Below are 24984 nucleotides of genomic sequence, written 5' to 3'. Positions count from 1 at the left end.
GAGACATATTTGCGATGTTATGTAGGTGAAAAAGGGCTTTTTAAAAAAAATGTGGCTGTTAAAGGACATATCCTGATCAAAGATGACTCCAAGATTCGTTACAGTGGAACTGAAGGCCAGGATGATCCCAACTAGAGTAACTATACCTTTAGAAAGAGACTTTCTGAGGTGTTTGGGTCCATTACAATTGCATTTTTATGTCCTTAAGGCATTCTTTAAGTTAGCTAACTGATTGGTTTCATCTGGCCTGATTGATAAATGTAATTAAATAAATTGCATATCAATGAAAGTTAATGGAGTGATTCTTAAAGGAAGCATCAGGTGAATAGAAGTGGTCCAAGCACAGAATCTTGTGGAACTCTGTGACTAAACTTTGGTGTGCATGCAAGATTCAACATTAACGTGAACAAACTGAAATCGATCTGATAAAGAGGACTTAAACCAGTTTAGAGTGGTTCCTTTACCTGTAAAAGAATATGATGGTCAGTGGTATCAAATACAGCACTAAGATCTAACAAGACAAGTACAAAGACGAGTCTTCCTTTATCCATTAGAAGATCATTTGTAACCTTCACCAGTGTTGTTTCCGTGCTATGGTGCACTCCAAATCCTGACTGAAAATCCTCAAAGTGGGCTTTTTAAAATGATGCTTGATTACAGATATTTTAAAGGACTGTGTTACAGATCCTGATGATGAAGAGATTGACATTAATAAAGACACTGTCCAATCATCTACACCTTTTATAGAAAAAAGTCATTTGATGTGTTTGAATGTGTTTTGTGATCATTTTACCCATGAGTGACAAAACTGGTTTTGTGTGATGGCCAGATAAATTACCACCCATTTGGCTTTGAAGCTCTACAAACACTGAGTTTTCATTCATGTAAGTAAACTCTAATCCCTACCCTCAATATGCTGTAATATTTTAGCCTGATGCCATCTAACTGTATAGTGTATTCCACAAAGCTTCAAAAACAATAGTATAGAATAGTTTTTTGATGCCATAATTTAACAGTTGAACAACATTAAAATAACAAAATAATTAAGCATTATTCTAGTGCATGTCAAAATAAAACAACTTCAAAATACAATCACGTGTCTGAGTTTAAAAGCTGAAAGCAGCATTATGTGACTGATAACAATTTGAGAACAAATGTTCTACTTATGAGTTGAGATGGACATTGAACAGGATGAAACTGAAGGAGCAGAAAAAGAATACTGATCTTGTAAGAGATGGAGGATAAAGAGACTCATCAGGAGCAGTTCACAACAGCAAAGAGGGCAGGCTGCAGTGGAATAGCTGTGAATTGAAAGCAGAGAGTAGACAATGTAGCAAACTCACCCATCACACAGTCTGTTAAACGGAATAGGTTCAATTAGCCCACAGGTTAAAGGTGACATTTGTTACTGGCTGGATTAAATTGAGGTAATCGACATGGCATTCAATCATCCTAGGAGAGCCTATTGTAAACATTATTATCTTTCATCATGATGTTTGAGTGTTTAGGATCATTTACAGAAGATGGAATATAAAGTGCCATAAATGTGTTCTAGTAATTTGTTCACTGCAACTGAGCAGACGAATCCTTTGGTTTAAAATAAGTTGAATTTAAAGTGACATGCAAACATTTTGATTTTAGGATTCAGATAAACATTTTAGTTTTTGTGACAATGCAAAGTTATGTCACTGCAATATAATACCATGTATTGTGGTAGTTTTTTTTATTTTTTTATTAACCACCTCTTTGAGCACAGCACTAGTTTGCCACTGTGTCATATATACTCATATATTTGAGTCATATATTTCAATGCATACACTGTATGTTATGTAAATACAATAACCTGCACATTTAAAGGTTCATAAACTGAGCTTTGTGGATCTAGAGAGTGATGTATGGCAGACCTGGGAATCTCATAGCATGGACAGGTGCACTAGTGTTTACCCATAAGTGGCCGCTGACAGATCTGAGTGCAGCAGGTACTCCTAACAGCTCAGGTGCAGTTCAGCATTAATCTCTTCTGACAGCACCAACGGAAAGAAATTAGGCCTGAAAATGTCTCAGTAACAGGAAGGCTTGTCTTATCAATGAACATTACATTTACTAGTATGACTGGAGACTCTTGGGCCTCTAGTTTGAACTAGATTTGTGTGGTACTGTGGGTAGTATAAAACTAAAATGTTGTACAACACAGCTTATTTAAAGCTACCAGTTTGGACTCTCAGGTTTGCTGTTTCCACACAGTGCAAGCTCACCAACAAGATGTGCATACATTTATTTTGCCTCTACAAGAAAAGGAGTGGATTGCGACAATTCCAAATAAATCAATACATTTTGTTCTGAAATTTGGTCTTGATTGTCCGATTTTTTTTTTTTTTTTTTACAAACATGGATGCCAAGAGAGTAACCTCAAATTGCTGTAATTAGTGTAGTACGTATGTCTCCATGTCTATGATTCATATGTATATTTAAATATTCAATATCGTTTCATCTACAGTTGCTGATCACCCTGATAGTTTTACCACTAGCATGATCTCTCTGCTGATGTCACCATCAGTTACAGTTGTGAGAAGCTCTTCCATTTCCTTTGTGCACTGCATTGTGGGAAAAAAAAAAAGTCTATCAGTGCTTCTTGTCAAATCAAATCAAATAAAATCTTATTTGTATAGCCCAAAGTCACAAAGTACATTTGCCTCGGAGGGCTTTACAATCTGTACAGGGAGTGACACCCTCTGTCCTTAGACCCTTGGTTTGAGTGAGGAAAAACCTGCCCACAAAAAACCTTTAACAGGGAAAAAAGGTGGAAGAAACCTCAGGAAGAGCCTTGTCTTGTTTCACTTAATCATCATGTTTATTTATTATTTTATTTATTCAATTTATCAATCAAGTAATTGACTGTCAAAATTATTGAAATCGTGAAATTAATTAATCAATTAATTGTTTTAGCTCAAACAAACAAAAGAAACATGCAGACATAACTTGTATGATTGGCAAAACAGAAGGACCTTTATTATTGAAAGGCACAAGACAGAGATAACTTTTTTTTGCCATGTGCCAGTTCAGCTTAGTCTACATTTGTAGAAATTACAAAGTCCTAAACAAGCACAAGGTGCTAGATATATCTCTATAGAAGTCATATGAAACACAGTGTATTTAGCAAACAGTCCCTCAGGTCAGCTTCACAGCTGGACATATAATACTTTGCATACCAATTTATTATTTATTTAAAGCAAGAGCAATGATATCATCATCATCATCATCATCATCATCATCATCATCATCATCATCTCATCATCATCATCATCATCATCATCATCATCATCATCATCAGTTGCAGGACACCAAATCATTGACAGGACAGGCAGCAAATCATAAAAATAAAACTGTATAAAAAATAATTTCTTAAATAAAAACATAAAAAGCAGAGACAAGGAACAAATCAGGATGTCAGGATGTTTGATGTGTATATGTGCCGCTGTGGTATCTAATAATCTGACAACCTGACGTACAATTCCACTTGCTTCACTTATTTTTGCTCCGAGGCACATTTTTAGTCCCTTTCAGGAATGACAATGGACTGATGAACTAGGACGATGGACCAGAAACATATGACTCTGCTGAATACATAGGAGCAGAGGCATAACATATGTATATATGTATATGTATATTTTAGATATTAGTTTTATCAAAATGTGATTTTTACAGCTTGTCCTTTAAATTCCCTGTTGCTGTTCCTTGTGTAACACTGAACTAACTGAATGACAGTGACAACATTACTTTATAACATAAGTGCAAAACAATGCTAATGTATTTACAGACTGCTGAAGTGGTTAGAAATGTTACTGTATGTCCAACGTGGAATAATGACATGGTCAGAAAACAAACTCCTCCGAGAACTACTGCAGTCCAATTTAACCAAAGGCTGTGAGGGGATGTTGGCCTACTTTTAGTGCATATAATTCCAGTTCCTTACACAGTATATCAAAATGTCCAGACAGCAGCCAAAAATAAAAGTGCTACAGTGACAACTATGATAAAGCATACTTTAAAGGTTAAATAAAAGTGTCTGTCATGAAGGAAGTAAGGAAATCTTGATATTTTACTTTGGTAATTTGTTGTACCCCAGACTTGGGTAGCTGTCATTTTTTCAAACTATTGAGTTCAGACAAATTCAAACATGCTGTTTTAACCCAAAATTGAGCGGCAGCAAACAACATTACCTGTATGCATGTCAAGATTTTCCCAATTTATAATGAGGAAACGCCTGTTCACATAACTTCTCGGATGAGCATGGTGTCTGTTCAGCACAGTTTGCAAGTTTTTTCTTGTGCTAGCAAAGACAACTATTTTATTCCAAATTCTCCCTACAAAGCTCTGATTGGTCAATTGTGTCTCCAACCAGCAGAAACCACATTATATGAGCTTAATACCAGACCTTTGAACTTCATCTGTGTGTGTGGGTGAAAGGGAGAAAAACTAGGAGCAGAACTTAAAAGTTAAATTAAAGAATATGATTCACGCTGCTGCTAGCAAACTTTTTCTATACAGATTGCTCCTGTGTTTAGCCCAGCGGATTTAAGCAGGGTTGGGCAGTAACGCATTACCTAAATAATATTACATTATTAGTGAACATCGTTCATTAACATAACAGTACAGGAACATTGTTGTCAAATTTAAATTTTTCATAGGATTTCATAGGCTGCCTTAGCTGTGCTTACTGAGCAGATGACATTCACACAAGGCATTTTAAGGAGAAAGGACACAATCACAGATTTTGTGGGAGTAATAAAAAAGAAATAAATAAAATACATTATTGTTAATGGATTAATAATGAGCAGAACACTGGATCTGAGGCTAGAGGAAGGCTGATAATTCCTCAACACTAAACATATTTAGACTTGAGTGAAATACAATTGAATGGTTTGACTTACTGATGAACTGTGTTCCTACTTTACCACAAAGAATATTTATATGGATGTGTTATATTTTGAATGTCCTGGATGTATTTGGGGATGCCTACATACTGAGCTAGCAAAGGCTCAGGACCTGGCTAAATAGAGTCTGGACTGGAAGCACGGCAGGACGTCCAGAATCAGATCAAATAGTGATGTAGTGCTGTCGCAGTTTGGCCACAAGGAACTCGTGGGTTAGATTATGTCTTGTGATTATTCCAACAATCTGAAAGAGATAGTAGATAATAAACATGAGTAACCCGATCATTTTAGTACCAGCCTTTAAAAGTTCATACTGGTGGAACTAGAACTTTTTCAGCATCTCTTCTGTGACTACTTACTTCTCCAACAGCATTGACCACTGGTAAGTGTCGCAGGCCCATGGTCCTGAACAGGTTGAATACCTGGGAGATGCGGGTGTTGGGAGACACTGTGTAGGGACACGAATTCATGTAGGGAGTGACATCCTTGGGACACACAGAGGGAATGTTTTTTTTTTTTTAATCAACTGAACATTTTGCTGAAATCTTAAAATTTCTGTTTGTATACTATTCAGAGAAGTCTTGCTCTAACTATTTAAACTGGTCGTACCACTATCATGCGGGGGTTGAGCAGGGCGAGATCCAAGTCGTGGATGTCAGGGTAACGGGGGTAATCTTCAGTCATTTCTGCATAGGACAGCCTGGGCTGAGTGGCGCTCTGTGATGGAACGTATGCAGACACATTCAGTTGGATATACAACTAAAACAAATGTGTCAATCTTACATGTGTGTGCATGTGTGTGTCTGACCGATTGGTTCTCAGCATAGCAGACCCCTCTGATGAGGAGGTTGACCAGCTGGGAACGCAGGATGAGGCCATGGAAGGTGAGTGGTCTGAAGCGCTCCTCCATGGTCCACTCCTCACTGGGAGACTGATCTGGGTACAGGTTGGGATAGGGAGCATACCTGCATGTGGACAACAACAATACAGCAATTACAGGAGGTCTGGTTCAGTGCTGTGTTATATGATGTTATGTTATGTTAGAATCCATTACATATTATAAGGTATACATTCTATTCTTCTTTGCTGCTCAAATGTAATAGACATCTTGAACTTGTTTTTGAGAAAAAGCTAAATAACTAACAAATGTGTTTGTTATTATGAAATAATATTGTCATCATTGCATTGTGTGCATTGTCTCAGTGTACCCAGTGTTTCAGTCAACTCTCATGTTAAGTTGTCACCCTATCTAAATGTTAGGTGCCTGAACAGGTGGGACTGTATATTAGTGAACCTGTGTCAAATCAAATCAAATCAAATCAAATCAATTTTATTTGTATAGCCCAAAGTCACAAAGTACATTTGCCTCAGAGGGCTTTACAATCTGTACAGGGAGTGACACCCTCTGTCCTTAGACCCTCGGTTCGAGTGAGGAAAAACTTGCCCACAAAAACCCTTTTAACAGGGAAAAAATGTGGAAGAAACCTCAGGAAGAGCCACAGAGGAGGGATCCCTCTCCCAGGACGGACAGACGTGCAATGGATGTCACGTGTACAGGACAAATCAACACAAACATATTGTACAATGACTGATAAAATGACAATGAATTATAATGAATGATAAAAGTGATTACAGTAATAGATATGGTAGTAATAATGACAGTAATAATATATGTAGTGGGCGTCATGCAGGATCACAGCAGCAGCCACGATCCACGAGAACCTGCTGGACGACAGAGCACAGAAACTCCGGGGAAGTTTGGTTAGTAACATGCATTAATGAGACATGTCCACAGATGGAGAGATATGGAGAGATATGGAGAGATATAGAGATATAGATATATATATATAGAGAGAGTGAGATATAGAGAAATATAGAGAGATATATATAGAGAGAGATGGATATAGAGAGAGAGAGAGAGAGAGAGAGAGAGAGTGCTACCTTCTCTCTAACATCTGCTGCAGCAAGTCCTCTCCCTCCTCTGCCGGCTCCACGACAGTGTTCTGCTCGTCACAAACATTCCTCAGCTCGCTTGATGGGTACGACTTCATGGACTGACAGCGCCGCCTCTGTTCCCCCGCACGGGACATCACACTGGATTTCTGTATGTCACAGTGAAGAGTAAGATTATAATGAAGTTAGTTTTCAATCAAGACAATCTTAAATGAATGTCAGCTCATTAACTAATCACTGCAGACAAAATGATTTTGTTGCTTCATCACTTGTTTAAACACATTAAAATATTCTCTTTGATTGATAAGATTTTTATTCAGAATGCAACTTTGTATGAATGTAAAAATTCTGTACATAAAACTTTACATGTGAGATCACTATATTTTACAATATAGAACCCTGTTTCCAAGAAAACATTGCAAAACATTGAAATAACATATTTAACTCAAAATAGACAATTAAAAATAAAGACAGCTTATCAAATTATAAAACAGAGAATTTTTTCATTGTTTTTGGAAAATTATATGAATTTGGCAGCAACACAGCAGCAAAGTTGGACAGTGGCAACAAAAGACTGGAAAAGGTGTGAAAGAAAACAGCTGGTGGAACATCTCACAATGAATGAGGTTAACTGGTAACAGGTTAAATCAAATCAGATTTTATTTGTATAGCCCAAAGTTACAAAGTACATTTGCCTCTGAGGGCTTTAATATCTGTACAGGGAGTGACACAGTCTGTCCTTAGACCCTCGGTTCGAGTGAGGAAAAACTTGCCCACAAAAAACCCTTTTAACAGGGAAAACAGGAAAAAAGGTTAGTAACATGATTGGGTATAAAAAGAACATCCAGAGAGGCTGAGTGTTTGTGAAGTAAAGATGGAGAGGGGTTCACTGCTCTATGAAAAACTACACTAGAAAATAGTGCAACAATTTAAAAGTAATCTTTCTCATCATAAAATGACAAAGAGTCTGTGGCTACAGTTGATTGGTGTTGATTAGCTCAGTTGGTAGAGTATCCGCCCCATGTATAAAGGCTCAGTCCTTGCTGTGGAAGCCCAGGATTCAAATCTGACCTGTGGCTCTTTCCCGCATGTCATTCCCCATCTCTCTCTCCCCACATTCCTGTCACTCTTCAGCTGGCTCTGTCAGAAATAAAGCTTGAAAAGGCCAAAAGAAGAAATCTCTGTACACAAGGAACAAGACTGAAAACCAATATTTCTGTCATTAACACAATGTCAAAGCACATTCTGCACATACTCAAACAGCATGGGTCCGTAGTAAAGCCTGCAGAAAATGTTTCGTGCATTATGAATGTTGTGGAGAAATTGCTGAAGTCAAAGGTCAATGGTGAGGTCAGGAGGGAAGAACGTGTTCAGGAGCCTCTGATGTCTTATGCTGTATTATTTATTGACGCTTGGCCAAGGAGAACTAGAGACACTCTCAAAGTACACCTGAAGTGCTTGAGTCGGTCTCGCATTCCGATGAACTCGTGATGGTGGATATACTTTAAACCCAAAGATCACACCCCAAATCCTATACGCCCCAGAATTAGTCAAAGAGAATGTCTTTACTCTTGGAGGTGTTATTGTCAACATAATCTAGTCTGGAGACACAGATGTCTGTTTACGCAGATTGGAACGGCAACAACAAACAATCTATTATGTCTAGGAAGGCAGCAACAGGCCTCTTCGACCCTGGCCACCACAGTGTTGAGATATGGTGACACCTAGTCAAAGACAAACAATTAATACTGCCGAGGACCACAAGGCTCACACGTGACCTCAAGTAACCTAAGGATACAAAATTCCATAACAATGAAAACATTCCACTTTCCAGATGACAACAATTGGTCTCCTCAGTTCCCAGAAGCTTACAGAGTGTTAACAGAAGAGATGGTGAACACACTGGTAAACATAACCCAGTCCCAACTTTTTCAAATATGTTGCTGCCATCAAATTTAAAATGTGCATATCATTTTACAAAAACAATCAAACTTTACAGGTTCAACATTTGATAAGTTGCCATTGAAAACGGGGTTGCTATATATTTTCAGGAAATCCAATAAAACTAATCCAGTTAAGTGTCCAGTAAAACCAATACTGCCATCTTGGGTTTTTATACTTGGTCCATCATGCTGAGAATACACACAGAACTCTACCTCCATCTACTGGATACACCATTAACTACAGTTAAGAACCGGAGACAGATCTGGAATCAAAGAGAATGTTGAAGTAAAATTTCATAATAGCTAGAACATGCTATAGCTTTAGCTATACGGTGTACATTGTTCATCTTTATAGCGATGTTTCAAATCTCCACCCCCAGACATACCTTGAAGTGGATATTGTTGCTGATCAGGATGTTTCCCTTCATGAAATCCTGTTCATTCTGCCGGTTTTCAGTGACTACGGGGAAGGCGTGATAGACAGTGGTGCGCAGGATGCTGACTAGAGACTGGACCCGGGTGTGGGGATAGACATAGGTCAAGTTGGGCTCCATGATATCACTGGCTGTCAGCCTTGGAAAGATGACATGAACAAACAAATACACAAGATGAGCATTAATCTCAGTTTGGCTCTTTAAGGAGAAAAAGTGTAGAACTCACACACTCACACATAAGGGGGGTGGGATGAGAAAAAATCCTTAAATATGCCCTGCATTTTTTTTGTTTCTTTTATTTTGTTCATTCTATGTCCGTTTTCTTGTCATCTACACAATTTTAATAAAAATATTATTAAAAAAAGAATAACTTCTGTCAGACTGGGAATGGAACTATTGTGCAGTTATTCCGTATGAACCATTTATGATCCACAAACAAGTAAACTGGAAAACAATCTCCTTGTTTACAGCTACAAACTATAAAATGTATACACACTGTTATTTTGTTTTCCTGTATTGTAATTAAAATGTTTCATCAGTCTTCACATGGGCCCACCACCCATGGGAGGGGTCATAGGGCGTGTGTGCAAAGAGAGTTGGGCGGCAGTCGGAGGCGGGGACCCTGGCGGTCTGACCCCCGGTTGCAGAAGCTGGCTCTGGGGACGTGGAACGTCACCTCTCTGGCGGGGAAGGAGCCTGTGCTGGTGCGCGAGTTTGAGAGGTACCAGCTAGATATAGATGGGCTCGCCTCGACGCACAGCGTGGGCTCCGGAACCAGACGCTCTACCAGTCTGGAGTTTCCCCCGGTGAGAGGCGCAGAGCGGGGGTGGCAATTCTTGTTTCCCCTCGGCTCGGCGCCTGTACGTTGGGGTTCACCCCGGTGGACGAGAGGGTAGCCTCCCTTCGCCTTCGGGTGGGGGGGGGCAGGTCCTGACTGTCGTCTGTGCCTATGCACCGAATGGCAGTTCAGAGTACCCACCTTTTTTGGAGTCTTTGGAGGGGGTGCTGGAGAGCGCTCCCTCTGGGGACTCCCTCATCCTCCTGGGGGACTTCAATGCTCACGTGGGCAGTGACAGTGAGACCTGGAGGGGCGTGATTGGGAGGAATGGCCCCCCTGATCTGAACCTGAGCGGTGTTCTGTTATTGGACTTCGGTGTTCGTCATGGATGGTCCATAACGAACACCATGTCCAAGCATAAGGGTGTCCATATGTGCACTTGGCACCAGGACACCCTCGGCCGCAGTTCGATGATCGACTTTGTGGTCGTGACGTCGGACTTGCGGACCACATGTTTTGGATACTCGGGTGAAGAGAGGGGCGGAGCTGTCAACTGATCACAACCTGGTGGTGAGTTGGCTCCAATGGTGGGGGAGGATGGCGGTCAGACCTGGCAGGCCCAAACGTTCTGTGCGGGTTTGCTGGGAACATCTGGCTGAATCTCCTGTCAGAAAGAGCTTCAACTCCCACCTCCGGGAGAGCTTCACTCACGTTCCGGGGGAGGCGGGGGACATTGAGTCCAAGTGGACCTTGTTCCGTTCCTCCATTGTCGAGGCGGCTGACCGAAGCTGTGGCCGGTGCCTGTCGCGGCGGCAGCCCCCAAACCCGCCGGTGGACACCGGCAGTGAGGGATGCCGTCAAGCTGAAGAAGGAGTCCTACAGAACCTTTTTGGCCTGTGGGACTCCTGAAGCAGCTGACGGGTATCGACGTGCCAAGCGAGTGCAGCCTCGGCGGTCGGGCGTGGGAGGAGTTCGGTGAGGCCACGGAGAACGACTTTCGAGGAGGTTCTGGACCACCATCCGGCGGCTCAGGCGGGGGAAGCTCATCACTGTGTTCAGCGGGGACGGGGTGCTGCTGACCTCGACTGGGGACGTCTTGGGTCAGTGGAGGGAGGGTGCATGGGAGTTCGCCCAACCAGTCTACATGCGCTTTGTGGACTTGGAGAAGGCGTTCGACCGTGTCCCTCAGGGAGTCCTGTGGGGGGTGCTCCGGGAGTATGGGGTTCCGGACCCATTATTACGGGCTATCCGGTCCCTGTACGGTCCCTGCCGCATTGCCGGCAGTAAGTCGGACCCGTTTCCCGTGGGAGTTGGACTCCGCCAGGGCTGCCCTTTGTCACCGGTTCTGTTCATAACCTTCATGGACAGAATTTCTAGGCGCAGCCAGGGCGTTGAGGGGCTGCGGTTCGGTGGCCTCAGGATTGGGTCACTGCTTTTTGCGGACGATCTAGTCCTGTTGGCTTCATCGGAGCGTGACCTTCAGGTCTCTCTGGAGCGGTTTGCAGCCGAGTGCGAAGCGGCTTGGATGAGAATCAACACCTCCAAATCCGAGGCCATGGTTCTCAGCCAGAAAAGGGTGGAGTGCAGCCTCCGGGTCAGGGATGAGATCCTGCCTCAAGTGGAGGAGTTCAAGTATCTTGGGGTCTTGTTCACGAGTGAGGGAAGGATGGAACGAGAGATCGACCGGTGGATCGGTGCGGCTTCTGCAGTAATGCGGACTCTGCACCGGTCCGTCGTGGTGAAGACGGATTTACCAGTCGATCTACGTTCCTACCCTCACCTAGGGAGAGCTGAATGAAGTGGCCGGGGAGAGGGAAGCTGAAACTGCTGCCCCCGCGACCCGATAACCGATAAAGCGGGAGAAGACAATGTTTCGTCAGTCATCAGCTGGCTGAACAACATGAATCAAGCTGTGGCTCGGAGGCATCCACTAATCAGAAGATCAGTGGTTCGATCCCCTCCAGTCTGCATGTTGAAGTGTCCTTGGGCAAGATACTGAACCCCAAATTGCTCCTGAAGGCTGTGCCATCGGTGTGTGAATGTGTATGAATGCCAGTCTCTGATGAGAGATTGCATGGCAGCCATACCATCAGTGTATGAATGTGTGTGAATGCCAGCCCTAACTATAAGCTCTATCAAAAAGAAAAGTCTTAAGTCCACTCTTAAAAGTGTTGACCGTGTCTGCCTCCCAAACCCAGAATGATAGTTTGTTCCACAGAACATAGAATAAAACAAAGCATGGGGCAAGATTCATGTGTGTCTAAATTCATCAAATATTCATCAAATAAAGTGACAGATAACGTTTTTTTTTTAGCACACTACACTGTCAACCTGCTTTGAACCAGCAGGCAGTGGAGCACCAAGACCTGTGCAGCTGTTCTAACTGTTACCATTGGTAAAAACATGAAAAACAAAAGGTTCTGCAACACACATGCTGCTCAGAGAGGCGGTGTGTACAATAGGTCAGCTACTAAGTCCTACAGGTAATGCTTCTGTTTGTGTTTTACAAACACAATTTGGCAACATAAAACGATGGAGGAGATGGAAACTTCACATTGCTCATTGGTAAAAGATTAAACCTATAACTTGAGTAATTTTGGCAGTCATATAGCAGTAATTGTACTTTTTTCTGTTCTCAACCCACCACTGCCTGCACAGACATTAATCCTTTAGCCCAGCTGTTTGCTAAACAACAAATCTTACTTGTCCATCTCAACCTCAGTCTCCCACTCCAGCAGAGGCACTCCTCTCAGTTGAATGTGGATGTCATAGATGCCCTTGTTGAAGAAATCTCCAGTCCACTTAGCCACCTGATGGTTAACACAACACTATCATTTATTACATGAACCCAATAGGAAATACACCACTGCGTCATATCTACCTATCAACATACCTATTTATGTCTCACAGAGGCTTGAAATGTGATTTTAAAAGATAGCACAGTGGTTGATAGTATATGTCATAGTTGCCAATGTACCATTAGAGTGATCATGATAGGCAGTCCGTATGTGATTTCATTGGTAGATTCAATGAGGATGACAGTCAGGCTGATGGTCATTCTGACCACACCTCCAAGAAAGGCGGCAGCTCCGATGAGAGCGAAGGTTCCAGAGTAGATGTCCATTCCCAGTTTCCTAACAGAAGACAGACACACAATGTGCACATAAAGTATGCAAAATAATAAGGAAATTTGTGTTTGGTAGATTATTTTTTGTTGTAACAATGTTTCTTAGCAATAAATCTTTTGCCATTGGAAAGCATGATTATTTCCCTTTAAAATGGTGCCACAATATTAAGAAATATTTATTTATGGGACGAGCAGCGAAGCGGAGTATGAAGGTTGCGTCCATAAAATTTTTTGCCATATCTTCTCTGACAAACAGCTTTTCTTTGCTGTTGCCTCTTGTTTGGTGGGAGTCTGAAAGTGGAAAGTCTGAAGAAGGGTATGGTAGTATGGTAGGCCTCCTGGCAGCCCTATCAGGCACATGATTGTCAGCACCTGAGTGTACCAGAAGCTCAAAATACGAGTCAATAACACAGGCAAAGAAAAGCTGTTCGGCACTGACAAGAGCTGGCAAATTTTTCATGGGCGCAACCCACATACTCATCTCTGCTGCTAATCTCACAAATGTATGTTCCTTACAAATGCAGCACCATTTAAAAGGGAAATAATCAGGCTCCAGTGATATAAAATTTGTTGCCAAGGAGCATTGTCACAACAGTTGCTGGCATCCTATTTTCTGGCTCTACACCCCTCTCTGAGAGCGAGGTATCCAAACTGCTGACATGTAGAAGTCCTACTACATGCTCGTTGAAACCCATACCAACAAACCTACTTCAGTCCATTAACCCAACCATCACGGCAGCTATCACACATGTGATAAATTAGTCACTGACCTCCAGCACTTTTCCCACTGCATTCAAAGCGGCTCAGGTAACATATCTACTCAAGAAACCCTCTCTCAACCCTGCTCAGGTCGAGAACGATCGTCCTGTCTCGCTTCTTCCATTTTTATCCAAAACTATTGAAAAGGCGGTCGCAAAGCAACTCTCAGAATTCTTCCTACAGAACACAATCTTCTTGATCCAAATCAATCTAGCTTCAAGAGCAGTCACTCGACTGAAACTGCTCTGCTGTCTGTGACAGAAGCCTTAAAAGAAGCCAGAGCAGCAGCACAGTCCCCTGTCCTCATTCTACTTGACTTATCAGCTGCCTTTGACACAGTTAACCATCACATCCTCCTCTCTATTCTCTCAAACATGGGCATCTCTGGCTTGGCTCATTCCTGGTTTGAATCCAACCTGACAGGACGCTCATTCAGTGTATCCTGGCTTGGACAGTTGTCCACTTTGCATCACCTCACCACAGGGGTACCCCAGGGCTCAGTGCTGGGCCCCCCACGTTTCGCTATCCACACCACCTCCCTGCGTCCAATTATCCGCTCACATGGCTTTTCCTATCACTGCTATGCAGATGACACTCCGCTCTGTCGTCATTTCCTTCTGATGACCCCTCAGTCTCTGCATGGGTCTCCGATTGCCTCTCAGATGTCTCCACATGGATGAAGGCACATCACCTCCAACTGAACCTCTCGAAAACTGAACTGCTGGTCCTCCTAGCTAAACCTACTATACACAATATCAACGTCAAAATAGACTCCCTATGTCTCGCCCCCACTAGGGTGGTGAGAAACTTAGGGGTTATGATTGATGTTTAACTAACCTTTTCCAATCATGTTGCCACAGTTGCCCAGTCATGTCGCTTTGCACTTTACAACATCAGAAAAATTAGGCCCCGGCAACATGCTACTTAACTCTGACACAAGCTGTGGTCATCTCAAGACTAGACTACTGTAATGCCCAACTGGCGGGCCTCCCAGCTTGAAACCCCTTCAGATGATCCAGAATGCCACCCCCAAGGGACACCACTACATTAAGTCTGTATAAATAGATGCTTTGTGTTATTTTTTATTCACGTCACATCATGCCACATGTAGTATGGTTACATACAAAATCTGTTCTGTGGATACAATAACACTTCTAAAGAGCTGTAATCTCACTGTGGCCCTTATAGAAAATGAGACGATTTAACACAGTCTCACCACATCTGGACTAACTGACACCATTCAATGGGAAATATTCTACTGAACTAAAAAAGAAGTTTGCTCATTCACTGACTGATGTAACGTCTTACAGTAATCTGTAAGATAATTTACTATATCAAATACAGTTCTGACTTATTTTTGATATTTTACCACCATTGGGAATGAGGGACAACCAAACCTCAGTTAATAGAACATTAAAACAACATTGTTCTTACACTTTGAGGATGTTGGCAACCAGACGTCCAAAAGCCGCTCCACAGAGCAGTGAGGGGACAAAGAGACCACTTGGTACAGACACACCGTAGGACCAACAGGCCAACAGGAAGTACAGCAGGAAGAACACTGACAGAGTCACAGGACTGAAGGTACCTGATGGGAGAACAAGATGCAGGTGCTCATCATCAACAGTCTGTGAATAATATACCAGAAACTGAGTAATAGGACGCTGGGATTTGTCATTTCAAATCAAAATCAAAATCAAATCAAATCAGTTTTATTTGTATAGCCCAAAGTCACAAAGTACATTTGCCTCGGAGGGCTTTACAATCTGTACAGGGAGTGACACCCTCTGTCCTTAGACCCTCGGTTCGAGTGAGGAAAAACTTGCCCACAAAAAAAACCCTTTTAACAGGGAAAAAAGGTGTAAGAAACCTTAGGAAGAGCCACAGAGGAGGGATCCCTCTCCCAGGACGGACAGACGTGCAATGGATGTCACGTGTACAGGACAAATCAACACAAACATATTGTACAATTACAATGACTGACAAAATTGACAATGAATCACAATGAATGATAAAATGACCACAGTAGCAGATATGGTAGCAATAATGACAGTAATAATATGTGTAGTGGACGTTGTGCAGGATCACAGCAGCAGCCACAATCCACGAGAACCTGCTGGACGACAGAGCACAGAAACTCCGGGGAAGTTTGGTTAGTAACATGCATTAATGAGACATGTATGTCCACAGATGGTGAGAGGGAGAGAGAGAGAGAGGGAGAGGGAGAGGGAGAGGGAGAGGGAGAGAGGGAGAGAGAGAGAAGGGAAGGAGAGTCCCCCAGCAGTCTAATCCTATGGCAGCATAACTAAGGGATGACCTTAGTAAAGTCTTAAGTCTACTCTTAAAAGTGTTGACCATGTCTGCCTCCCGAACCCAGAATGGTAGTTTGTTCCACAGAAGAGGGGCCTGATAGCTAAAAACTCTGGCTCCCAATCTACTTTTGGAGACTATAGGAACCACAAGGAACCCAGCGTCCTGAGAGTGCAGTGTTCTAGAGGGGTAGTAAGGTATTATGAGCTCTTTTAGATATGACGGTGCCTGACCATGAAGAGCTTTATAAGTAAGGAGAAGATTTTTTAATTCTATTCTAGATTTAATAGTTAGCCAATGCAAAGAAGCCAAAATGGGAGAGATGTGATCTCTGATCTTGGTTCCTGTCAGAACACGTGCAGCAGCATTCTGAATTAACTGCAAAGTCCTAAGGAGCAGCCTGATAACAAAGAGTTACAATAGTCCAGCCTAGAATTAACAAATGCGTGGACTAGTTTTTCTGCATCCGCTTGAGAGATGATGCGTCTGATTTAAGCAATGTTACGTAAGTAGAAGAATGCAGTCCTTGAAATTTGTTTTATGTGGACGTTGAAGGACAAATCCTGATCAAAAACAACTCCAAGATTCTTTACAGTGGAGCTGGAGGCCAGGGTGATCCCATCTAAAGTAACTAAGTCTCTAGAAAGAGAGTTTCTGAGGTGTTTCGGTCCAATTACAAGAACTTTAGTTTTGTCTGAATTTAACATCAGAAAATTGTAGGTCATCCAACTTTTTATATCCTTAAGGCATGCTTGGAGTTTAATTAATTGATAGGTTTCATCAGGCTTGATCAATAAATATAATTGGGTGTTGTCAGCATAATGAAAATTGATAGAGTGATTCCTAATAATGTTACCTAAAGGAAGCATATATAAACTAAATAGAAGTGGTCCTAGTACAGAACCTTGTGGGACTCCATGACAAACTTTGGTATGCATGGAGGATTCATCACTGACGTGAACAAACTTGAGATCGATCTAAGAAATATGACTTAAACCAGCTTAGGGTGGTTCCTTTGATGCCAATTTGATGTTCCAGTCTCTGTAAAAGAATTTGATGGTCGATGGTGTCAAATGCAGCACTAAGATCTAACAGGACAAGTACAGAGATGAGTCCTTTGTCTGATGCCATTAGGAGGTCATTTGTAACTTTGACTAATGCGGTCTCTGTGCTATGATGCACTCTAAATCCTGACTGAAAATCCTCAAATAGACTATTGTTATGGAGAAAGTCACACAGCTGATTAGCTACAGCTTTCTCAAGTATCTTAGAGAGAAAGGGAAGGTTTGACATCGGTCTGTAGTTGGTTAAGACCTCTGGGTCTAGAGTGCGCTTTTTAAGAAGAGGTCTAATTACAGCTACCTTAAAGGACTGTGGTATATATCCTGATAATAAAGACAGATTAATCGTATCCAATAAAGAATGACTAACTAGAGGTAAAACATCCTTGAGCAGCCTGGTTGGGATGGGGTCTAAGAGACAGGTTGACGTCTTAGCTGCAGAAATGATTAAAGTTATTTGATGAAGGTCGATGGGAGTAAAAGAGTCTAAATACATATCAGGTTTTACAGCGGTTTCCAAACTTTCTGTATCAGAATGCAGATCAATGCCTGTTGAGGGCAAAAAGTGATGGATTTTGTCTCTAATAGTTATAATTTTATCATTAAAGAAGCTCATGAAGTCATTGCTACTTACTTATTTCATTTGACAATTCAGTGGTCTCAATGCAGATTTCTACCGCCTACACACATAGCGAGCTCTAAGATGGCAGCCAGAGAAAACAATTGAAAAAATAATGTTGCATCTTAATTGGCATTATTTGTTCGAATAATTTGTTTGTACATTAATTATCAGATAAGAAAAAAGCTTGTTCTGAATATAATACTGTACACCATACTGGAGTTCATACTATAAGCCTTTGTGCAGAAACTCCTACAGCAGATGTTTATCTGATAGTGCTGTAGCCAAATTTAAGGAAGTGATTCCTTCAGTACTGAATTCAATGCCATGTCTCAATGCAGCAGAGGACTTGTCTGCTTCCTTTAGCCCCTCACAAATAAAACATCTTGTTGATAGTATTACAGGCGGGCGACGGCGCGAGTGGCAGCAAGTCCAAGTAGCTCCGTGTTTTTTGTCTGTTTTGTTCTCGTGTATGTTCGTTTTTTTCAAATTTTTCTTACTTTTTAAACTTTTAAACACTTCAAGGAGTAATCTTTATTCTATCCTATGGATATGGATCAGTCATTACAACATTCTGGCAGTAGCAAACTTGTGTACACAAGGAATCAGCTGCTCGCTCTACGCAAATTTGCTGGTGCGGTTCACATGAACATCCCGAAGGAGGTTTTTTGCTTCCGGGGCTGTAGATCTGGAGTCGCTGTGAGAGCTAGGCGACGGGAGAAGAAGTGGAGATACAAGCCCTCTGTTCCAGCAATCGTGATGGGAAACGTGAATTCGCTGTTGAACAAGACAGACGAACTGGCTGCCCTGGTAAGGAACCAAAAGCTGTACTGGGAATCAAGTTTGATTTGCCTGATGGAGACGTGGCTAACTAGCAACGTCCCCAATGCTAATGTTGATCTACCAGGCTTCAGTACAGTGAGACTCGACAGAGACAATAAACTCTCTGGGAAAAAGAAGGGAGGAGGACTGCTGATGTATATTAACAACAGGTGGTGCAATCCCGGACATGTAACGGTTGTTGTGGAGAAATTGCTGAAGTCAAAGGTCAATGGGGAGGTCAGGAGGGAAGTGTTTAGGAGCCTCTGATGTCTTATGCTGTATTATTTATTGACGCTTGATTAAAGAAAACTAGAGACACTCTCAAAGTTCATCTGAAGTGCTTGAGTCGGTCTCGCATTCTGACAAACTTGTGAAGGTGCATATACTTTATACCCAAAGATCACACCCCAAATACTATACGCCCCAGAATTAGTCAAAGAAAATGTCTTTACTCTTGGAGGTGTTATTGTCAACACATTCTAGTCTGGGGACACAGATGTCTGTTTACGCAGATTGGAACGGCAATAACAAGCTTTCTATTATGACTAGGAAGGCAGCAACAGGCCTCTTCGACCCTGGCCACCACAGTGTTGAGATATGGTGGCACCTAGTCAAAGCCTAAGGATAGAAAATTCTATAACAGCGGTGAAGGAGAACTTTTGCAGTTAAGACGTGGAGTTACTTGCGGTGAGTCTGCGACCCTATTACATGCCGAGAGAGTTCTCGCACACGATTGTGTTGTGTGTATACATTCCGCCACGAGCCCTTCCAGATACTGCCTGTGACGTCATCCACACAACCGTTGCGAGGCTACAAACACAACACATGGATGCTTTTTTCGCTATTTCTGGCGATTTTAATCACGTTACACTGGACTCGACCCTCACAAACTTTCACCAATCTGTGGACTGTGCAACAAGGAAAAACAGTACAACAGATCTCTTCTACACAAATGTGAGAGATGCATACAGTGCCACCCTTTCTCCACTGGGCTACTCTGACCATAACCTCATACACCTTCAGCCATTGTACCAGCCTAAAGTACAAAAACTTCTAGTTGCCACGCGCACCTTTAGGGAATGGACACCAGAAGCTGAGGAGGAGTTAAGGGACTGCTTCGAGTCCACTGAATGGAGTGTATTGCAGGACAGTGAGAACCTGGAGGAAGTAACAGAATGCACAACTGACTACCTCAACTTCTGTATGGACATTGTTGTTCCCACTAAAACTGTGCGCTGCTACCCTAACAACAAACCGTGGGTGACCACTGATGTCAAAAAACTCCTGAACAAGAAGAAGAAAGCTTTTAAGGAGGGCAACTTGACAGAGCTGAGGAGTGTGCAGAGGGAACTAAAAATAAGCCTGGAGGCTGATGGAGACATGTCCAGAGCCAACGAGTTGAACCAGTTCTATAACCGGTTCGACAACTCAGGTAATGGGGCAGCCATTGACACCTCCAGATCACCTCCCCCACATGCCTCTGACAATGCCCCTGACAACGACCGGGAGGCCTCGGACAATGCCCCAGACAATGACCACACAACCTTTGTCATCATACCACCTCTCCCTAAATGTGACTTTTCAACTCACCCTACTTTGGCCTCCTCCCCCCCATCTACTACCTCTGACTGCATGAACAGCACCCTCATGCACACCCCACCATCTGAGGAATGTACAGTAAATCCTCACTCCACCCCCCTGTACTCCCCAGTACTATTTACCCCATACACCACTGACTTCAGGTACAACTCAGAGTCATGCCATATGCAGAAGTTCTCTGACGACACTGCAATTGTGGGGTGTGTCAAGGATGGTGAGGAGAGGGAATATCGGAGCCTTGTGGAGGACTTTGTTGGGTGGTGCAGAGCTAACCAGTTGCAGCTGAACACCCCCAAAACCAAGGAAATGGTGGTGGATTTCAGAAGAACCACCCCTCCACTGCTGCCCATCACTATTGGTGAGGAGACTGTGGAGACCGTCTGACATACAAATACCTGAGAGTACACCTTGACAATAAGTTGGACTGGTCCGCTAATTCAAATGCATTATACAAGAAAGGGCAGAGCAGGCTCTACTTCCTTAGCGTTTGACACTGTGGATCACAGCACACTGCTGAGCAGACTGGAAACATGGGCAGGACTCCGTGGAACAGTCCTAGAATGGTTCAGGTCCTACTTGGAGGAGCGGAGTTATTTTGTGACCATTGGAAGTAATCAATCAGATCGAGTGGCTATGACATGTGGGGTTCCTCAGGGGTCAGTTCTTGGACCCCTTTTGTTCAGCCTATATATGCTGCCTTTGGGTCAAATTCTGCAGAATTCTAATGTCAACTATCATAGTTATGCAGATGACACACAGATATATCTTGCGCTGTCCCCAGATGACTGCAGTCCTATAGAGTCATTATGTAACTGTCTAGAGCAAGTCAAAAATTGGATGAACCAAAATTTTCTTCAGTTAAATCAAGAAAAAACTGAGGTCATTGTTTTTGGCAATAAAGAGAAGAGGGTTGCTGTCAGTAAACACCTTGAGTTACTGTCTCTAGAAACTAAAGACCAAGTCCGAAACCTTGGCGTGTTGATAGACTCAGATCTGACCTTCAACAGTCACATAAAATCAGTCATCAAAACAGCCTTCTACCAACTTAAGAACATATCCAGAGTTAAGGGCTTTATGTCCCAAACAGATCAGGAGAAGCTGATCCATGCTTTCATCTCCAGTAGACTTGACTACTGTAATGGTCTTTTGACTGGACTCCCCCAAAAAAGTATCAAACAGCTGCAGCTCATTCAGAACGCAGCAGCTCGAGTTTTGACCAGAACAAAGAGATCAGAACACATCACCCCAGTTCTTAAGTCTTTACACTGGCTCCCAGTTAGCCACAGAATAGACTTTAAAGTTCTGCTACTAGTTTACAAATCACTGAATGGTTTAGGCCCACAATACATAAATGACATGTTAGTAGAATATAGACCCAGTAGGGCTCTGAGATCTACTGACTCAGGTCAGATAGTGGAACACAGAGTTCAAACCAGACACGGTAAAGCAGCATTTAGCAGTTATGCTGCTCACAACTGGAACAAACTACCAGCAGGACTGAAATCAGCCCCAACTCTGAGCACTTTTAAATCCAGGTTAAAAACTTTTCTATTTTCACGTGCTTATGGCTGAGCTCTTTTAAAGAACTTTTAAAGAATTTGTAATCATAATCCAGTGATTCGTTTAATGTTTTAAATTGTTTTCAAATTTGCTGTTTTAATGATTTTAAATGACATTCTGATATTTTTAATCAAATTTTGTTCTTTTTCATTTTTTATTTCTATTGCTATTGCTTGTCTTAATGTCAAATGTTTTTCCTTGCCTCTGTAAAGCACTATGAATTGCCTTGTGTACGAATTGTGCTATACAAATAAACTTGCCTTGCCTTGCCTTGCCTTAGGAGGCTGAGGTCCTTCAATGTCTGCAGCAGACTCCTGCTTATGTTCTACCAGTCTGTTATTGTCAGTGTGCTCTTCTATGCTGTGGTATGTTGGGGAGGTAGCACTAGGAAGAGAGATACTGTACAGACTGGTGAGGAAAGCAGGGTCTGTGGTGGGCATGGAGCTGGAGGCGCTCACAACAATCGCAGAGAGAACGACCCTGAGCAGGCTGCTGTCTATAATGGACAATGACCGACACCCCCTACACACCACTTTCATTAATCAAAGGAGCTTGATCAGCAGTAGACTCCGGTCCCTCCCCTGCAGGACGGACAGACTGCGTAGGTCCTTTGTTCCCATGGCCATACAGCTTTTCAACACCTCACTTAAAGAGCTAAGTGTTTTTGACTGGACAGCATGAGTCTACTCTCAGCACACTATCCACCTTATTAACTCATACACTTATTTAACAAACTAATTTACACAAAAATCTGAGTGTCCCAGCTTGGGCAACCCATGCACTGACTGCACACACACAAACCTGAGTGTCCCAGCCTGGGCAACTGAGGCCACTGACTATACACCACACACACACACACACACACACACACACACACACACACACACACACACACACACACACACACACACACACACACACACACACACACACACACACACACACACAGTTGACGTGCAATATTAATCCACCGGACAATAACTGAATCACAACTGTGCAATAACTAGTAAAGTAATGTGTTTCTCTTCTCTTACCTCTCTTATCTCCTTCTCAAAACTATGCACCACACTCCACCCCCAATCATTACCTTGTTTTGCACTAATACTTATTTATTTATTCATTACCATGACAGGCGTTCTATTAGTATGACATTTTTCTATTTTTATGACACTTTACTACCTGGTGTTTTTGAAAGACAGTTGAGTGAATGTATGTATGTATGTATGTCACATAAAATCAGTCACCAAAACAGCCTTCTACCAACTTAAGAACATATCCAGAGTTAAGGGCTTTATGTCCCAAACAGATCAGGAGAAGCTGATCCATGCTTTCATCTCCAGTAGACTTGACTACTGTAATGGTCTTTTGACTGGACTCCCCCAAAAAAGGATCACGTGCAATGACTGATAGGCTGAATGTGGTGTTTTTGTGCAATGTGTGTATGTGCTATGCATTTTTGCTGTTGTTGTTATGCTGATATGTTGGTTAATGTGTTACATGTATATGCTGCTGGACACCTTAATTTCCTTCGGGATCAATAAAGTATCTCTACTCTCTACTCTACTCTAGGCTCATTACGGACAACTCTCGACTATAGCCAGCAGACTCGCAAATTAAAGCAAGAGAAATCTGACCGCAAATGGCGTGCCACTAAACTGGAAGAATCTTGCTTAGTCTGGCAAGATCAAGATCATCACCTCTTGCCCTCAACAGGCATTGGTCTGCATTCTAATACAGCAAGTTTGGAAACAGCTGTAAAACCTGATATATACTTAGACTGTTTCTCTCCCATCGACCTTCATCAAATGACTTCAAAAATTTCTTCGTCTCTTAGACCCCATCCCAACCAGGCTGCTCAAGGACGTTTTACCTCCAGTTAGCACTTCTTTATTGAAAATTAATAATCTGTCTTTATTATCAGGATATGTACCACAGTCCTTTAAGGTAGCTGTAATTAAACCTCTTCTTAAAAAGCCCACTCTAGATCCAGTGGTTTTAGCCAATTACAGACAGATATCAAACCTTCCCTTTCTGTCTAAGATACTTGAGAAAGCTGTAGCTAATCAGCTGTGTGACTTTCTCCATAAGAACAGTTCATTTAGACTTTCGGTGATGCAGCTGAGCTAGGAAGACTATGCTCCGGAGCTCTTATAGTAAATTCGGTTTTGAGTTATAAATAACGCCCGCTCTACCTCAAACTTTTCCCAGCCGGTGAAATATGGACTTGAGATCTCGAAATAAGACGCAAAGCTCAATTATCGACCATTTTTCCTCTCAGGAAACTGTAGCACGTGAAGCGAGCACTGAGTGCTGAGCACAACATGGCCGCAGAAGAGCAATGTGAAGTCCAAGGAAGCCACGACATACTAGAAGAAATAAAATGTGGTAATGAAGCACTCTCCCAAAAGCTTGACGCCAAGACTGCCGAAATGAATCATTCTATTTCAGGGTTGAAAACAGTGATAGACAGGATGTGCTTATCTGGAGGGTAAGCTGTGGAGAAAAAACTTGACGTGTCAAAAAACACTGACATGCCGATTTTAGTTTTAATCAGCATAAAAATCTAACTCAACAGATTTTTTTTTTTCAAATTGCTCCCCAGTGTTATTGAAAGAGCGCATCGGTCCTCGACATTATGCCCGCCAGGAGATAAGCGACCTAGGCCCATTCTCATCAGTCTACTTAAGTACCAGAACCGGGATAAAATTATCCAAATCGCCGCAAGACATCCGGAGAAAAAGGTGAACTAATCACTTTCAATGGAAATGCAGTGAGGTTTTTCCCAGATCTGAGTGCAAACCTGGTGAAGCGCAGAAAGGAATACAAACAGGTTAAGAAGGAGCTGCATGCAAAGAAGCTCCAATTTAGCTAAACCTTTATTCCCCTAACTATGACGACATTTCCTTTATTCAAGACATTTTTCTTAAAGTATTAGGAGGTTGTGAACATATTCTTATGGGAGGAGACTTTAACTTCAGTTTAGACCCAATTTTGGACAAGTCAGCAACTTCCACTTCAAAGTCTAAGTGAGCTTGGACTATTCTAACATTCATGAATGTTAGAGTAGTTAAGGTAGTAGTTAATC

The 24984-nt window shown here is 42.3% G+C and overlaps 1 protein-coding gene across 3 annotated transcripts in view; it reads right to left on the bottom strand.

Moving 5' to 3' along the window:
• Nucleotides 1–2982: 2982 nt before the first annotated feature.
• clcn6 (chloride channel 6) overlaps nucleotides 2983–24984 on the bottom strand; it is a 35104-nt gene continuing 13102 nt past the window's right edge. For 2 of the 3 annotated variants that reach the window (XM_019261129.2, XM_027276835.1), the window contains exons 15-23: nucleotides 15363–15516; nucleotides 13020–13176; nucleotides 12746–12852; nucleotides 9217–9403; nucleotides 6876–7036; nucleotides 5743–5899; nucleotides 5544–5651; nucleotides 5294–5419; nucleotides 2983–5178 (exon numbers count right to left, since the gene is read on the bottom strand). In XM_019261129.2, the coding sequence (XP_019116674.1) occupies nucleotides 5098–5178; nucleotides 5294–5419; nucleotides 5544–5651; nucleotides 5743–5899; nucleotides 6876–7036; nucleotides 9217–9403; nucleotides 12746–12852; nucleotides 13020–13176; nucleotides 15363–15516 (1238 nt within the window). In that variant the 3' untranslated portion in view covers nucleotides 2983–5097. The remainder of the gene's footprint in view (nucleotides 5179–5293; nucleotides 5420–5543; nucleotides 5652–5742; nucleotides 5900–6875; nucleotides 7037–9216; nucleotides 9404–12745; nucleotides 12853–13019; nucleotides 13177–15362; nucleotides 15517–24984) is intronic. The other variant, XM_027276834.1, reaches the window with a different exon arrangement.

This window comes from Larimichthys crocea, unplaced genomic scaffold (genome assembly GCF_000972845.2).
Source record: "Larimichthys crocea isolate SSNF unplaced genomic scaffold, L_crocea_2.0 scaffold630, whole genome shotgun sequence".
NCBI lineage: Eukaryota > Metazoa > Chordata > Actinopteri > Sciaenidae > Larimichthys > Larimichthys crocea.
Note: the sequence above shows the minus strand (reverse complement) of the source record. Positions and strands in the feature narration are given on the sequence as shown.